Source organism: Marmota marmota, unplaced genomic scaffold (genome assembly GCF_001458135.2).
Source record: "Marmota marmota marmota unplaced genomic scaffold, marMar, whole genome shotgun sequence".
NCBI lineage: Eukaryota > Metazoa > Chordata > Mammalia > Rodentia > Sciuridae > Marmota > Marmota marmota.
The window spans coordinates 23771707-23790660 of record NW_026000093.1 but is presented as its reverse complement, the minus strand read 5'-3'; the positions used below and the strand labels follow the sequence as shown (position 1 = coordinate 23790660).

Here is an 18954-nt window from a genome sequence, read left to right as displayed (position 1 = left end):
ACCACTTTTGTGGAGTTTTTTAAACTTCTGATTTTAGGAATATTGACACATACTTTTTAACTTTGTTTATATTTTTTTATTCACCTCTAAATAGAAGCTGCAATTGCCTCTGCAGGCATGAGGACGATAATGATTGGCAGTGCTTCTCCTTTCTTTGTTACTAAATTAAGGAAGCCATTGAGCTAACAATGCTATGTTTGTTCTCAATTATTTTAAGTGTAATAACAGTGTTTCTTCATTTTATTTATAGCTCCAAAAGGAATTCTTCATTTGTCTCCTGATGTTTATCAAGAGATGGAAGCCAGCCGTCACAAAGTAATCTCTGGCACTACTCTAGGCTATTTGTCACCCAAAGATATGAACCAACCCTCAAGCTCTTTCTTCAGTATATCTCCCACATCGAATAGTTCAGCTACAATTGCCAGGGAACTCCTTATGAATGGAACATCTCCTACAGCTGAAGCCATAGGTTTAAAAGGAAGTTCTCCTACTCCCCCTTGTTCTCCAGTACAACCTTCAAAACAACTGGAATATTTAGCAAGGATTCAAGGCTTTCAGGTATGAATTAAAAAGCAAAAACAACAAAAAGCAAAACAATTCATTAGCCCCAAATCCTTCATCTCAATCCATCAGAAGGTCCATTCTTGTCTGCTAGTGTGACCTTTATGCCACTTACATCGTGAATTATTTAGGAACACAGAGGACAGAAAAAAAAGAGAGCCATATACACATGCCTCATTTTCTCTTACTTTCTGTCTATCCAATAATTCTTTTGCTGCCTGGCTTTCTCTCATTTTCTTTTCTTTTGTTTTTTTATAAACATTTTTTCATACTCTGTTTTGTCTTCCAGTTGGGTGCATCTATCTTCTCACTCAGTCTTCCACAAACAAAAATTCTGCCTTCCGATATTTGGTGTTAGTATTTCACTCATTTCTCCCTCTTTTAACATTAAGGTTGAGTTTTTCTAATGATGGGTTTACTTTTATAACAATTTTGAATTTGACATTCTATTGCTAGTAATGATTCAGGTACACTATTTAACATCATCGAAGTCTATTACCTTAGGAATTAATTAAACATGGAATTTGAATAATAATGTAACGCTTTCTAGTTGTTTGAGGCATAATAATATGTATTTGTTTTATTGAATCATGTTTTGAACCATCTAGGTAGAGTAGCAACTGCCTCTGATGGTACCAACAACTTTATTTCATTGGGTTTAACTTGTATGTGTGAATTTGGGGATAGAAATACCCACCCCCACTTATTTATTCTTCGTTCCCTTTTGGGGAAACAAAAAGTCCAACACTTCTTTATGAATGTTTTAGAGATTTTTAAAGAATTATTAACTCCAGGAAAGGGAAACACACATCCTGATTTCTTAGTTGCCTTGAAAATCAAGTGCTGAACTGTAACCACCACCTCGACTGGATGAACTGCGGCTTGCTCGTGTAGAAAGGTCTACTCCCCAGATCTCGCTGTTCTTATCCCCCTTTTCATCTTAGTCTTATTCTTTAAGACCAAAAACTGTAATTTCCTTTAGAAGTGCTCTAGAAGATCTGTATTATGTAGAATGATCATGTATTTATAACCATTTTACAATTTTAGATTATAAAATGAGAGAGGATCATGTGTTTTGGGGGGCATTTTGCATGTTTGGTTTTGTTTTTTTCCTTCACAGAATCCTTCTGATTCTTTCAAATCTATTGCTAGGTAGTTGTTAGTGTTTTTAATTGGACTATTAATATGAAATTAAAGAAGCTGTTACCAACTATTGGCTCTGTCATCTGAAATTTCAAATGCTTAATTTCAGGTTATAATTTTAGAATTTGCTTTTGTTGTTTACTTTAAGAATCACAATAAATCACTGTTTTAAAAAAAAGACCTTGATTCATATAGTTAAGGTACTAGAAAAAAGTTAAGTAGCATTTAGTTCTACCTACAATCTGCATAGTATGAATTAGAAATAAACTTTGATGAAAAGAAATTAACTGCTTATTTACAAATCTAGTCATTTAGAAATGTTTGAGCATAACACTACATTTTTATAGAAGGCAAAAATTGCATTGAAGTTCTGAATTGACTTTTTGCTTAACAGTATTACAATAGATATAATTTTGTTGCCAGAAGAACTTAATTTTTTAAATTTGTTTTCATTTGTTAGTTCTTCACAATGACAACAACTATAACTTGAACATATCTTCACTGTAGCCAAAATATAATCTGCTTTCCCCATTATCAGGCTGATTTCTTTACTTCTTTTAAAACTTACACTGAGACAATATACTCTTATTTATGGACAAGTTAAACATTTCCAGATCTGTGTACTGTGAATTTTACATACTAATGAATATAAACGTGGTTTTAAAACATTACTGTGCTTATTTGGTTGAATGAGCTGGTATTGATGTGAAATATTGTTGCTAATGGATCACAACCACAGCTGGGAAGTAACAAAATCTCTGTGGGAAGTGGCTTAGTGTTTGTCACATGCATAGCTCATTTTCATGTCACCATAGAAAGTTCTTTGTGGTTAAGAATTTTAAAGCCTATTTCTTTCTAGATAGGTGTATATACCTAGTAGAAAAACATGTAGATTGTTTCTATTTCTTAAATGTTTTAATTAGACAATAGTTTAGAAATTGTAGGACCAGTTTTGTTAAGGATAATATGCCATTCTGTTAATTTTATTTCTGGAATTTAAAAACAATAAATTCTTTTTCTTTGTTTCTAGGTTAGTACCTTTTCATTTTATTGCACACTGAACAAATATTATTGCTTATTGAATATTGTATAAACCTTTTTTTGGCCTTCCTTTGCCCATTGCAAGTTGATTTAATCCTAACCAAGCTATTGTATGTGATGGCTATATTGTATTACCAAGTAAAAATATGTGAGTATGTGGAAAATGAAATTGTTTTATCTTTTAACTGTTTTCATTGTACAGTCTTTAGTCTTTTCATTTCATAGTTGAAATTATATTATAAATTACAAAGTTAATTTATTCATTAGAATGTAGGTATTAAATTCACATCCTTTTGTTTATATTTACAACAAGGAAAATTACTATACAATTCAAGTTATTAACAGCTAATTTCACAGAACAGAAAATAACTCAATACTTGTACATTCTCAGTGATTCTTTTACCCTGGCTTGGACTTAACTTGAAGATTTTTATCAGTTTTTTAAAATATTTTTTTAGATATTGATGGACCTTTATTTTTTTCATTTATTTATATGTGGTGCCACAACCCCAGCCCAGATTTTTATCATTTTAGAAGCAAACCTTTGAATCTCATCATAAATGGATTTTTTTTCTTTTGAATTTTGAATGCATTTTAATTATCTTCTTTTAAAACTTGAACATTTTTAAATGATTTTTGACTAATTAATTATTAATGATAATAGTATTAGGGATTGAACCCAGGGGCACTTTACCACTAAGCTAAATCTGCGGTTCTTTTTTTCTTTCTTTTTTTTTTTTTTGAAGCTGAGTTCACTAAGTTGCTGAGGTTCTTGCTAGGTCTTTGCAAGTCTGACTTGCAATCTTCCTTCCTCAGTTTCTTGAGTTTGGGGTTACAGATGCCACCACACCCAGTGATTTATTACTTTTAGAAAAGTTTTATGTTAGTAGTTCTGTGAACCTCAGATGTTGTGCAGCATATTCAGTCTGCTTCCATAACTTCTACACATTTTATAAACTCATTCAAAAGCTCATTCAATACCATAGTGTTTTAGAATTCCTTTTTTGTATACTTCATAATCTTTTATTACAATACTACAGTGTTTCAAAATCATTTAGCTTTTTAAAGAAAATTATGGCAAAAATGTTCTTGAAATGCTGTGCATTTGAACTGAAGTAGATTTCATGTTTACATTATTCTGTTTTTATGTCTTTAATATGCTTTTCCATACTAATTATACTAAAACTCTTTTGTAACTAATAAATATAAATAGTTCCTAAATGAGCCATTAGAAAAATATTAGATTAGGAATGCATGGATTATTTTAGTAAATTATCTTTTCTAGATGGATTTAATTTCAATTTGTATTCTATATCTTTCATGTGATCATTATCCATTGAATAGTACAATTTGTGAAAACTTCAGAGTAAAATATGACATACTAAGTATATAAATAGTATATGTTTATAAGTATATATAAATATGTATATAAATAACATAAAGATATTAAATATAAATATATATAAATAATATAAAGGAGCACTTAATATTTTAGTTAAACTTCACTGGCATATTTTCCAAAATCAAGAAGTGTTTTCTAGAAGGCTTTTCACCATTGTGAATTTTAGATGATGGTGTTATTTCCAGCAAGATGAGAAGGTCTACTTCCATTAAAAACTTTTTTTTTCAAATATAATTTGCACTTAATATATTTCAATTTATTTGTCTACTTTTGTGAAATTTAATATGACTATAGCAGTCTTCTTTTTAGTTACAGGTTTCTTGTAAGTATTTAACACTATGATCTTAGTATAGACTACATTGAGATGGGGTTGGGGGTAGGGTGGGAGGGGTGGCTGGGCTCCCTGAGAATCTGACAATCATCATCCGTTTTCCTATCTCTTTTTTATCATCTTCCCTGTATTTCATGTTTTGTAATCCATATATTTATAATTGAAGTGATTATTTTTAGCTTGTGCGTGTGTATTTTGAAGAACGGGGTATCCATTTTGTAAAAAGACTAATATAAGTCTTTATAATTTACCAGTAGGAAAAGATGCAGAAAGAAATCATTCATATACACATATATACTCACATAGAAATATGTTCTCCCTCATTTTTAATTTGTCCTTGAAGCATAACATATTATTTCATCTTAGCTCAGATTTTCACCTAGTCTCTTAAACAAATGGTACTGTAAATGAGCAAAGCACATTTGTAGGTTTGGAATGGGGTCAGCAGATGATGCTATGATTCAGTTACTCTTTGAAAATATCTCTTAAACTTGGCTTCTACTGCTTTCCAAAGACCCTGGAAATTTAGGTATGTATTTGAACTCTCCTAAAGGCTCGGTTTTCCTATAGTTATCCTAAAACTCAGATGTGTTCTTCGAATGGGCAGCCCAAGTTTATGACCTAACATGTCAGATACCCTCAGACCTTATATGCTGACCAAACCTCCAGGGGTTTGCAGATATAACTGTTCTTCCACAAAAACCAGTGGAGTTACATATCAACTCATTTTATGGAAATTATAAACTGGAGAAAAATGTTACATTCGAAGAAAGAAATATTGATGCAGATAAAAACACACTTTGATGAGTAACAATAATACAGGTAAGAAATAAGCAGACTTGGAGTAAAACAGTTCATCATTGCTGCAGTAATTATTTGGGACTAACGCCACCCTCAGTCACAGCAGTATGTAACTAAGAACTCAAAAGGTCAAAGACACTCATCTTAACCCTTCATGCACAGTGTATACATAGTAAGGCACGTAAAATATTTTTTAAGTTAATATACATGCACAATAAGAGCCATTTCTTTTTTCCATGTGGTGTTGGGAATTGAACCCAGGGCCTTGTCCACACAAGGCAAGCACTGTACCAACTGAGCTACATCCCCAGCCCCAGTAAGAGCCATTTCTAACACAGAAACTTTGGTGTAGACCTGAAATGAGCCACCATGGTGCAGAAAAAAAAAATGACTGTTACTATGTGTACTCCCTAAGTAGAACAACCCGTAGCTTTCTATGTATCACAAGAGATTTTCAACTCAACATGAAAATTGTTTAAAATTTTATTTGAAAATCAAAGCCTGAAGAAAAAAACATTTTCATCTAAATGTGGATTACATTTCCTTTTACCTAATGACATAAGATTAAATATAGTACCCATTACATGGCTGGCAGATATTACCTCACTCCATTCCAAGTCATGTTGAAATGTCTCAGTGTTGCCCTCCCTCCAACATTCAGAGAGATTTTTTGAATAAACAGCAATGGCTAAAATTTCGTATGTATTTTTCTGTCTTTACCAGAGGCAACTGGTAAGAGAATAGCATGGGAAATACCACATGTCAAGAATTTCTGCACACTCACAAAAAAGCAACACAAAAAAGTACCTGCTTTAACTTACTTCATTTAGGAGATAAATGGATAAACAAAGGAAGGAAACTGACATTTATTGACTGGCTTGCTATATTAGGTAGTGAAGTAGGCATTGTATATGCTATTTTGCAAGTGTCTTGATACATTTTTGCTTACAAATATAAATTTTTTAAATTATAGTATTGTTTAATGTTTGAAGACTGGTCCATGGGAGAGGACTGATTTGTGGTGGTCTTCCAGATATTGGTTTATTTTAATCATAGATTTCGTTCATACATTTAGTTCTATTCTTAACTCTATACACAACTGAGTGTGAGGCATTTTAGATTTTGACACTTTTGAGCTGGAATGGATGTTGGATTTTATTCTAAAATTAAATTTCATATGTAAATGCACATTTAAGGGCAAATAAGTAAAATATTACTTTTTAATATAGTATATTTGTTTTCCCCTCTGGGATTACTAGTTTATTTTAAACCCTGACTCATTTTACATTCTACAATATTCTGCCATCTTTATGTGGTCCCATCAAAAAGCAAATTTAACAGTCAGACAAAACGGATATTTTAAAAACTTCTTGTTTTTATCTGTATCACTTTTTTTAAGTGTAAGAGAAGTCAATAATTAAGTCCATTGGTTGGAACATTTGAGAAAACAAGGACTGGACTACTTGATACCAAGTTTACAGTTTTAATATCTCTTATTAACTTCTTGGTAACATTATGAACAGTTTTTAATCTTTTCAAGCGAGTGTGTGAAGAACTTGATTATGAAATTAATCTGGCTGTAGAATTTCATGCCATTGAACATTCAAATTAATTCCATTGAAGAACAGGAAATGAATATTTGTTTATTCACTCTGGGTAAATACTAAGTAGCATGCTAAGCAGTGGATGCAGAATAAGTTATGGCCATTTGGGGACTGGACAAGTAAATAAACCAATATTTAAAAGATGAACTACTATCACAAATTAGCTCAATTTCTAGGTGGGGATAAGTGTTCAAACATCGCACAACAATTTGATAAAAATAATTAAATTTTAGCATGCTGCATGAAATAATGTGGAACAATGTATAGTGCCTGCCCCACATATCGTGTGTCATAGTCAGCGTAACTTTGTAAATGTTAATTTGAGATGTGATAATTGATGTGTAGAATCATGAATGGGTATAAACAGTTTTTCCCTTTTAGAGAAAAATTGACAGCAGAAGGGACATTTGAATTAAGATTTCAAGAGTACACAGAAACTTAAGGTGAATTTTAAAAAAAGGAATTATAGGTGGAAAAAAACAAAGTACTGAAGACATAAAAGGGTATGATATTTTAGAAAATACTTAAAGTGCAAGTGGCTGATGGGGAGGCTGAACTGATATGTGTGTTTTATTGGGGTTTGAGTTTTTTTAAGCAATTAGAGACCTTAAAAGAGTAGTTATGTGATTCTTTTTTTGGAAAGATAATTCTGTAAGCTGTGTAAAACAAGAAGTAGACACCCCTGCCCGCCCCCCCCCCAAAAAAAAAAAAAGAAAAGGAAAAGAGAGACCACCAGGAGAAAGATTTAGAGTGGTTTTACACAAATCCAGGGGAAGAAAATAAAGATTGAATTAAGACAGAACCAGTGGGCATAGAGGAGTGGGGCTGGGGTACAGTTGTCTAACATGCATTTGGGAGAATTAAATGATCCCTTGTGCTGGCTTCTGAGAGGACACTTTTACTAGGCTGCTTAGGGTAGAAGCAGGAGTTAATGTGTTGCAGTGTAGAAATCACTTGAGTAAATGAGGTAATATGAATGGGAGGTGTTCTAGGCAATGTTTTATTTTTAGTATGGATGAGATGAATAAACTTATGAAAAGTTGAGAGTTCTATATTGAACATGGGGAATTTGTGTTGCTTGTGGGACATTCAAGTGAAATTGTCCAATAGTCAATTAAAATGGCTCTGGTGATCATGGAGAAAGAATAAGATACACAGACCTGAGAGTCATTAGTATATAGATACACTTGGAGGCACAGAAGTAGATAGGATTGACTAGGGAAAGTAAACAAATTCCTAATAAAGATTCCCAATGAATACTAACACACAGGAGTCATTTATTCAGTAATTCAACCTATATGTATTGAGTACCTTAAGCCAGGTATACTTCTTGGCACTGAGGATACATCATGAATATACAGTCAAGGTTCTTGCCTCATGGAACTAGCATTAGAATGGGTATGTGTGTTGGGGGGACAGGTGGAAAGGCAGGAAATCACATCTGAACATATGCCAAATTCAAATAGCGTTAAGCTCCTACTGTAACAAGGGCTTGGAAATTAATTATGACATTAATTGTGAGAATTATAAATAATAACTTAAAGTCTCCAATTGTGTCAACATATTTTTAAAATGTTTTAATAAACTTTATTCAGGTTTAATATATATACAATTAAAATACTTGCTTTAGTTGTATGGTTTGATACAGTGAAAAAAACATGTATACAACCATGTAACTACCACTACAGTGAAAAGGGACTGTTTCCATTACTATATAAATTGTCTTTGTGCCACCATAGTATTCTTTCTGGCACTAAAGATTGTTTTTTACCTTTTCAAAGAAATTAATATAAAATTAATACAAATGAATATATAATATGTACAATTTTGTGTCTGACTTTTTTTTACTCAGTACAATATTTTCCAGATTTATTTGTTTTGTCAATCAGTGTTTTGTTCCTTTTCATTGCTAAGCACTAATCCCTTTTATGGTGGATATATATTATAAATTGTCCAGTTTTCCTCCCTGATGGACATTTGGGTTTTTTTTAGTTTAGGGCTATTACAAATAAAGCTGTTTGTGAACAATACATATAAAATTTTATGCAGACATGTGTTTTCAATTCTCTTGAAAAAATACCTTGAAGTGGAATTACTGGATCATATGGTAAGTGTATGTACAATTTTATTAAAAAAAAAAACAGATTCTTATTCAATATGCTGTATAATTTCATTCCTACCAGTAATATCTTTGAGGGTTCCATATATTACTGTGGTCAGACTCTATTGAGCCTATAGTGGTATGTCATTAAAATTTTAGTTTATATTTCACTGACGAGGAATCATGAGTTTCTTTTCCTCTGTTTATTGGTTGTATGTCTTTGTGAAGTTTCTATATTTTTTTGCTCAGTTTCTAATGTTTTTGGTCTATTGTTGATTTTTATGAGTCCCTTATATCTTAAATACAAGTCATTTGCATATTATCTTCCTGCATATGGCTTGTCCTTTCATTATATTAATGTGATATTTTGAAAAGCTTTCAATTTTGATAAAACTTTTCATATTTTTCCCCATGGCTTATGCTTTTTTGGTCTTATCTGAGAAATGTCTGACTACTCCAAGGTCTTAAAGATTTTATCTTTGTTTTATTTTATGGTTTTATCCTTAATGTTTAATGCTAAGATGTATTTAAAGTTAAATTTTTATGTATGGTTATGAGATAAGAGTTGAAGCTCATTTCTTCTTGCAGAATAGCCATTTTTTTCAACCTTACATTTATAATGTATTGTGTTTTCTCTGGCTGTTTTCACAATATTCGTTTATATTTGGTTTTTGACTATGCTCAGTCTAGGAAGGTTTTAAATTGAGCTTGGAATTCATTTAAATTCATAAAACTATAAGATAGCTTTTATAAGCCAGTTTTGGAAAATTTTGGCCACGACTTTTTTCAAAAAATGATTTACCCTTTCTCTATCCTCTGCTTTTATAATCCAGTTATACATGTGTTGAACATGTTGATATTGTCCCTCATGTCTCTGAACTCTTTATTCTTTTTGGATTACATAATTCCTATTGATCTATCTTCAAGTTTACCAATTCTTACCTCTATTCCAATTATTTTTTTAAATTGATTTTATTTTTTAAATACATGACAGCAGAATGCATTAGAATTCTAATTACACATATAGAACACAGTTTTTCATATCTTTGTATATAAAGTGTGTTCACACCAATTTATGTCTTCATACATGTACTTGGATAATGATGTCCATCACATTCCACCATTATTGCTAACCCCCTGCTTCCTCCCTTTCCCTCCCACCCCTCTGCCCTATCTAGAGTTAGTCTATTCCTCCCATGCTCCCCCACCCCACCCCACTGTGATTCAATCACCTTATATCAGAGAAAACATTCGGCATTTGTTTTTTTTTTGGCGGGGGGGATTGGCTAACTTCACTTAGCATTGTCTTAAATGCCATCATTTACCTGAAAATGCTATGATTTTATTCTCTTTTATTGCTGAGTAATATTCCTTGTGTATATATGCCACATTTTTAATCCATTCATCTACTGAAGGGCATGTAGGTTGCTTCCACAGTTTAGCTATTGTGAATTGTGCTGCTATAAACATTGATGTGGCTGTGTCCCTGTAATATGCTGTTTTTAAGTCCTTTGAGTATAGACCGAGGAGAGGGATAGCTGGGTCAAATGGTAGTTCCATTCCCAGTTTTCCAAGGAATCTCCATACTGCTTTCCATATTGGCTGCACCAATTTGCAGTCCCACCAGCAATGTATGAGTAAACTGTACTTCAGAGCAATAGTAACAAAAACAGCATGGTACTGGCACCAAAAAAGACTGGTAGACCAATGGTACAGAATAGAAGATACAGAGACTAACCCACAAAATTACACTTATATTATATTCCAATTCTTTTCTTGACCCCATATAATAATTTTTTCATTTCTACTTACTGTGTTTTTAAAAATCTAACATCCATTTGGATTTTTAAATAGTTCTGGTTCTCTGTTGAGATCCATGTCTGTGTAGCTATTGAGATCATGTTTTCCTTTAAATCTTGTTTTAAAATATTTTTTTTCAGTTGTAGATGCTCACAATATCTTTATTTTTTATTTATTTTATGTGTGCTGAGGATTGAACCCAGTGCTCAACACGTGCAAGGCAAGCACTCAACCACTGAGCTATACCTCCAGCCCCCTTCAATTCTTCAAATTTATTTATGGTTAATTGCTTGAATTTTTTGTCAATTACTTTCAATATCTCCACCCTGTAGTGATCAGTTTCTATTGACAGCCTTATTCATGTGATTAACTATTTACTGTTTTTCATGTTTTTAACTTTTGTTTGAAAAATGTACATTGTGGATAACATGTTGTATCAACTCTAGTCATTTTTTTTTTATCTAGTTATCAGTTAAGTTGCTTTGATTAAAACTATTCCCCTTGGTGATATCCATTGGCTAATAGTCTCCATTCAGTTCTTTTACCTCCAACATAGTTTTTTCCTCTTGTAGTCTCCCCTGTGCCTGCATACTATAGCTATAAGATGATAATTTGAGCTGAGTTTATGCTCAGATTTTCGGATCCATTCTCTGCCTTTTCTAGCTTCTAGCATTTACCCCCTAAATTTCCAGGAAATTGTACTCAATTTAAAAAGTAGCAAACTTTTAAATCTCTACCAACTCTCACTGGTTTCTGCTTATTTTCACACCAGGCGGTTTAGGGTCTCCTTGTATATGTGAAGTTTAGCAGTCTGCTGGGATTTGGATGGAGTTTATATTCAAATTTGATGTTGTATCACTTCTGCAGCTCTGTGACATCTAGGATTTCTTCCTTAAATGTCTAGCTTTTCTGCCATCTGTTTTCTTCTATTTCTTTGATGAGACTGTCATTTTTCATTTGTTTCAAGTGCAGCTAATTATTGGAATTTATTTTATTTTATTTTTTAGTTATAGCTCTTTCTTCTTACTCCTTTAGTTGGTGAGGCTGCAGGCTTCTATTTTTTTGTGGGACTGGGTATGGAACCTAGCATATCACACATGCTAGGCAAACACTCTGCCATTGAGCTACGTCTTCAGCCCATTTTATTTTTATGATAGTCCTGCTAAGTTGCCCAGGCTAGCCTTGAACTTGGCTTCAGTCCATGGTTTCTTGGGTGTGTTGCTTTGGACTTTGGCAGCACAGTACTTCATGGTGGGAACACATGGCAGAGAACACATGTTTACCTCATGACATCCAGGAAGCAAAAAGAAAGAAAGAAGCCAGTATCCAAGTATCTCCCTTAAGGCACGCCTCCAGCAACCTAGTGTCTTTCCACTAAGCTACACTCTTAAAGGTTCCACTATCTTCTAATAATTGGGGACCAACTTTGCAACTCATGGGCTGGTAGGAGATTTTCAAGACCTAAACTATAGCAGATAAACTTTAATTTCATTGTCTGAAGATTCTCTTATTCTAAAATTATTTTATGCATAGAAAAACTTAGGTTTATTCCTTAGTCTAATAATTGCTTGGCTTCTTTCAAATCTTTTTAATTCTGAGCATTCAGGGTTCTATTTTCTACTATAAATAGCCCCTTAGAAAAGAAAATGGACTTTCAGAGAAGTATTAGTGAGTTTAATGTTAATAGTTCTATAACCATAATAAAATGTAGCAGGAAATTAACACAGTTAAATACTATTAACTAATCTAAAGATCTTATTCAAATTTTGCCTGTTTTTCTTTTAATGCCCCTTTTCTGGTCTAGGATTCAGTGTAGGGTCCCACCTTGCTTCTAGTTGTTAATTCTCAAGTCTCTTCTAAGTAACATTTTTTTTTTCAATCTTTCACAATCTTGACAGTTTTGAAGTGTTGATCATTTGTTTTATAAGATTTTCTTTTGGCTGTTTTATTATTATTATTATTAGTTGTTCAAAACATTACAAAGCTCTTGACATATCATATTTCATACATTTGATTCAAGTGGGTTATGAACTCCCATTTTTACCCCATATACAGATTGCAGAATCACATCGGTTACACATCCACATTTTTACATACTGCCATACTAGTGTCTGTTGTATTCTGCTGCCTTTCCTATCCTCTACTATCCCCCTCCCTTCCCCTGCCCTCCCATCTTCTCTCTCTACCCCATCTACTGTAATTCATTTCTCTCTCTTGTTTTTTTCCCTTTCCCCTCACTTCCTCTTATATGTAATTTTGTATAACAATGAGAGTCTCCTTCCATTTCCATGCAGTTTCCCTTCTCTCTCCCTTTCCCTCTCACCTCTCGTCCCTGTTTAATGGTAATCTTCTTCTCATGCTCTTCCTCCCTGCTCTGTTCTTAGTTGCCCTCCTTATATCAAAGAAGACATTTGGCATTTGTTTTTTAGGGATTGGCTAGCTTCACTTAGCATAATGTGCTCTAATGCCATCCATTTCCCAGCAAATGCCATGATTTTGTCATTTTTTAGTCCTGAGTAATACTCCATTGTGTATAAATGCCACATTTTTTTATCCATTCATCTATTGAGGGGCATCTAGGTTGGTTCCACAGTCTAGCTATTGTGAATTGTGCTGCTATGAACATCGATGTAGCTGTATCCCTATAGTACGCTCTTTTAAGGTCTTTGGGGAATAGTCCAAGAAGGGGAATAGCTGGGTCAAATGGTGGTTCCATTCCCAGCTTTCCAAGGAATCTCCATACTGCTTTCCAAATTGGCCGCACCAATTTGCAGTCCCATCAGCAATGTACAAGTGTACCCTTTTCCCCACATCCTCGCCAGCACTTGTTGTTGTTTGACTTCATAATGGCTGCCAATCTTGTTTTATAAGATTTTCTTGAACTTGGGTTTTTCTAATTTTTTATGATTAGATTAAGAGTTATTTTTAGTAAGGATATCACAGAAATTATGCTGTGCCCCCCTCTGTTTTGTTGTGCCTTTTTCAATGCTTCTTTGAATGCCTCAGTTCGTAATATAGTTATTAAATATTTTCTATGTATATATTAATAACAGCATCAGACAGTGCTATAATTTCTACTTCAAATGTCAAAGATTATTCAGAAAAGAAAAGAAGGAAAATCTATTGTATTTACAAGTATTTTTGCTCTTTTCTGTATTCTTCTTTCCTGATGGAGTGCCAAGATTCCTGCTTTTATTTTTCCTGTTTCAAGAATTTAACTTTAGCCATTGTTTTATGGTAGATATACTGACAACAAACTTTCAGTTCCCTTCCATTTGAGAGTGTTTTGTGTTCCTCTTCATTCCCCAAAGATATTGTCATTGGCCATAAAATTCTAGGTTGACAATTCTTTCAACACTTGAAAAATAAAATATGCCAGTGTCTTCTGGCTTTCATTTCATGGTTTCAGTTGAGAAAATGCTCTCATTCTAATTGTTTTACTTTTGTAGGTTAGAGGTTGTTTCTTTCTCAGTGCTTTCAAGATTTTTCTTTAATTTTCAAAAGTTTAATTATTATATGTCTGGGTTCTTGGTGTTTATTGTGTTTTTCCGCCTTCTTAAAGGAGTGAGGTTTATATATTTTACCAACATTTTGTAAATTTTTAATCATTATTTCTTTGAATTATTTTTCATTTTTACATATTTCTCTTCTCTTTTTAGAACTCTGATGATACAAGTATTACCATATCATTTGTTATGGTCCCATAGATCCTTGAGTCTCTGTTCATTTTTTCTCATTCTGTTTTCTCTGTTTTTCAGATTGGAGAATTTGTATTTTTCTATCTTCAAATTCACTGATTCTTTCTTCTACTTTCTCCATTTTGCTGTTAGGACCATCTGTTTTCTTCTATTTCTTTGATGAGACTGTCATTTTTCATTTGTTTCAAGTTCAGCTAATTATTGGAATTTATTTTATTTTGGTTTTTTTAGTTGTAGTTGGACACAATACCTTGTTTTATTTATTTACTTTTATGTGGTGCTGAGGATCAAACCCAGGACCTCACACACATTAGATGAGGGTTCTAACATGAGCCACAGCCACAGCCCCTATTGGAATATTTTTATTAAGGCTACTTTATGATACTTGTAAATCTAATGTCTGTGTCATCTTGCTGTTGGCATCTGGTAATTGTCTTCTCATTCAAGCTGAAACTATGGTTCTTGATATAAGGAATGATGTTCTGTTGAATTCTGGACATTTTGAGTGCCGTATACCTAAAAGCTCAGTTTTAGCAAGCCTCTTCTGACGCGGCACCAACTAGGAATTTATGTTTTGCACTTAGTTTCGGCTGACATCTGGTGGAGGAGAGGGACTTTATTACAACTGGATGAAGGTGAAAATCCACACCCTCCATTATGCCTCTCCTGTTAGCACCTTGGCAAGGAGAGGTAGGGTACTTCAGTGTCACTAGGTGGAGGTGCACCAGGATTCATTAGGATTAAAAACTCTTGATTATCCATGGTCCCGTCTCTTTTACCACACTAGCAGGGGAATTGGGTTGCCTTATTGAAGTCTGCTGAGGGTACAAATATAGGGCTCCCCATTTGGCCTTTGTTATTGGCATTAGGAATGGCTCTCCTCATTTTTTTTTTTTTTTGCCATGTGATTGTAATTACTGTCTAAAAGTTTTCTATCTTGCTAGCTTATTTCTTCTATGATCCTTTGGTTAGAGCAGGCTTTCTTAGGGTTTTTTGTTTTGTTTTATTTTGTTTTTATTGACACCCATTGGCATTTCCAGGTTCTTGCGTTCTCTTAATCCAGGATATTTAAAACAAAAAGAAAATTTAGGAATTCACCACTGTGTTTTTCCTTGAGTCCTGAAACCCCTAGGTGGTCTTCCTCCTTCTTTCCACTTTTCTGCATTCTCTTATGTTTATGCATAACATCAAGAGCTATTACCTTTACTTGTACTTAGCAGGAAGAATAAGAAAAAAGTCAATCTATTTCATCTTGCCTGGTAGCAGAAGTCATACATGGTCTTTTTGTAAGAATGTAACTGTTGTAAATACAAGTGTGTATTGTATATTTCTAAACTATGTAATTCCTGAGTAGAAAGGTTAAAATTTTGTAAGTAAATGGATGGATCTGGAGATTATGCTAAGCAAAATAAACCAATCTCCCAAAACCAAAGGCCGAATGATCTCTCTGATATGTGGATGCTAACACGACAAGAAGTGGTAGGAGAATAGAAGTTCATTGGATTAGACAAAGAGGAATGAAGGGAAAGGAGGGAGGACAGGAATAGGAAAGACTGTAGAATGAATCTGACATAACTTTCCTATGTATATATGAAAACAGCACAGTGAATCTCCACATCACAACCACAAGACTGGGATCCTAATTAGAATAAAATGTACACCATGTTTGTATAAATATGTCAAAATATATTCTATATATAAAAGAACAAATAAAAATATAATTAGATTGTATTTATTTATTTATTAGTTAAGCTAGTATGTAATGAAAAGATTGGTAATATCTTGTCTTTTATACCATTTTTTTTGAAGTGATACCCAATACAATTGAATTCTAGTATTTGGGAAGTGATAGACTTGGCCCTATTGAGAGAGGAGTTTTCATTAGTTTAACTTTAAAGATACATTGACTGCCTATACAACTGTAGTTTTCTTTTGACCTTGAGAAAGACTTTTCCTTATTAAAAAGTTATTTTCTTAAAAAACCCTTTAGATTTTCATGTGGCTTATCTTACACATAAATGAATGTATGTGGGTTTATAACAACAATAGTATGCGCTACAGAAGAAGGCAACTCCTTTCTGGTAAATAAAAGTAACTGTTAAAAATCAGTGCTCACAATACATCTTTTGTTGCTATTTACTACATGATTTTTATCTATGACTTGCACTACAGATAAATCTTTATATATTAATGCCAGATTTTGAAAACCAAACATAAATATGTAATTTGCAAAGTTTATTCCAAACACAGCATTTCTAAATGATAGAAAAGATAACTGCCAGTTGTGTTTCAGTCTGTTATGTGATTTCATTTATTCATTTACTCCTGTCCCTTAGGAGGCGTTAATGTGATAAGAATGAGTGAAAGAGATTACCCATCAACTAAAAGACTAGTATGTGGCTGAGCATGTTAGTTGTATGTGTACATTTTTGTTACAAATGATACAATGTTAGTTTGTTAGATATGAAATTGAGTAAAAAATCTTTAGAGGAAGTCAGTAACAGATATTATCCATGTTAATATTCTTAAAGTTATATGTGTTGTCATCTTTTATTATTTTGGGATATTATAGTAATAGAATATCTAATATTTATTTTAATAAACACTGTGAACCAGTCACATGTCTAAATACGGCTCATGGATAAACCAATCTTATTCATTTATTATAAATTAATTACTTACATATAAATATAATGTAGACTTGTCATATTGACTGTGGTTGACCCAAATAAGATAATTCATATGTGATCTAAAAAGAAAATAGTTAATAAATATTTAAGATGCACTCATTCTACTTATTTAGGTCAATATTTATGAAACAAATCTATTTCATACCTTGCTAAGAACATGCTATTTATGTTAACAAAACTTAGTTCTTTTATGCAGCTGGTATGCAGACTCTGCAAGAATCAAGCATATTTTGAGTATCCTAAGGTTTATTGTTAAAGCTGCCCCTTCTTAGATCATTGCTGTCTTTACTCTTGTGGGTGGGGCTCCTGTGCAGTAGCCAAGATGGCTCCTGTGGCTCTGCTACGTGCAACTGAGAAGTAGGCCCCAGGTTAATAAACCTCAGGTTTGCTAATCAAACCTGTGCTGTCTTAATACAGTGACTGTGGAGTGTATCACATATGAATATGTAGGCCTTTATCTTTCCTTTATGATCTAAGGAGCAGCTTTCTTTAAATGTGAGTCTTTTCCACACTCTCCTCATTTTTGTCCCCACAGGAGGTGGCCAGTACAGACATCTGACAGACAGGCAGTTAACCAGTTCTCTGCTGAGATTAGTAAAGTATTTAGTTGTCCTGCAACATCAAGGACCTTCAGCTCTGCAGGAAACAGTTTGGGGTGAGATAAAGAGCAATTTTCATTTGCATAGTCCCTCATATTTTCAAATGGGTATAAAAAATTCACATACCTAGCTTTTTATATAACATATTGTAAGACTAGTAGAATTTTGTTTCTTACATTATATGAAGAGTTGAAATAATTTTTATAAAGGTAATCTTTAGGCTGGCAAGATAAATGTCAGAATGTATAAGTATCATATCTCATCTGGGTTTATTGGAGTACAAATCATACTAGGAAATTTATTTTAAAATCACTATAGGTTTGCAAATTTCAAATGAATCCAGGTTATTTAATTGACATGTTAATTTATGACTCACCTTTTAGTGGAATTATTTTTATAAGTTCATAAGAAACAAAATGTCAATACATAGCTGTTGACTAATGTTATAAATCCTGAACAAATAATACAACATTCACTGCTTACATTTTAAAATATTAAAAACAGAAAGTGGTAAGTTTTGTAAACAGTAAATCTTAAATATAGGGAGATGACTTTTGTAATCTTCTAAAATTGTCTTTATTCATTTATTTCATCAAAATCAAGGTCTTAGGTAGCTAAGACATTGTATACTGGGTTTTCTAGGGTCACAGTTGTGGAAACACACTGCTTTTGTCCTAGCATTTCTATTTTTATTTCCAAGAAGAAAATATATACCTAAAGAGAGCATATCAAACTTGTTTTCATTGGTCAAGTATGCAAAACATGATACTTTCTTAAGGCTTTTTATTATACATTATGTTTTATTTAATTTAAAATTGAGTCCTTGAGTAATAGTTTCATGTACTTTTTCACATATTATCCAGTTTATTGGGAAATCTCAATGCAATCGGAGGAAAATATGAAGTGATTTTATATTTCTTTAGTCACTGCTTTCCTCTATGCTTTATCAAATCTCTTATTCATGTTCATTTGTACTGTTTTTGGCAAGTCCTTTAGTTTGTCAGTTACCTTTAGTTTTTTTTTTTTTTTAATTTTTTATTGTGGGTTGTTCAAAACATTACAAATTTCTTGACATATCATATTCCACACTTTGATTCAAGTGGGTTATGAACTCCCACCTTCACCCCATACACAGATTGCAGAATCACATCAGTTACACATCCATTGATTTACATATTGCCAT

General features: G+C 32.9%; 1 protein-coding gene across 12 annotated transcripts in view; it reads left to right on the top strand.

Moving 5' to 3' along the window:
* The window catches only part of Stau2 (staufen double-stranded RNA binding protein 2), a 281161-nt gene that overhangs the window by 164845 nt on the left and 97362 nt on the right, over window positions 1–18954 (top strand). For 11 of the 12 annotated variants that reach the window (XM_015485870.2, XM_048783066.1, XM_048783067.1 and 8 more), the window contains one exon: window positions 251–558. In XM_015485870.2, coding sequence (XP_015341356.2) covers window positions 251–558 — 308 coding nt within the window. Of the gene's footprint in view, window positions 1–250; window positions 559–17707; window positions 17828–18954 lie in introns of all 12 variants that reach the window. The other variant, XR_007340579.1, reaches the window with a different exon arrangement.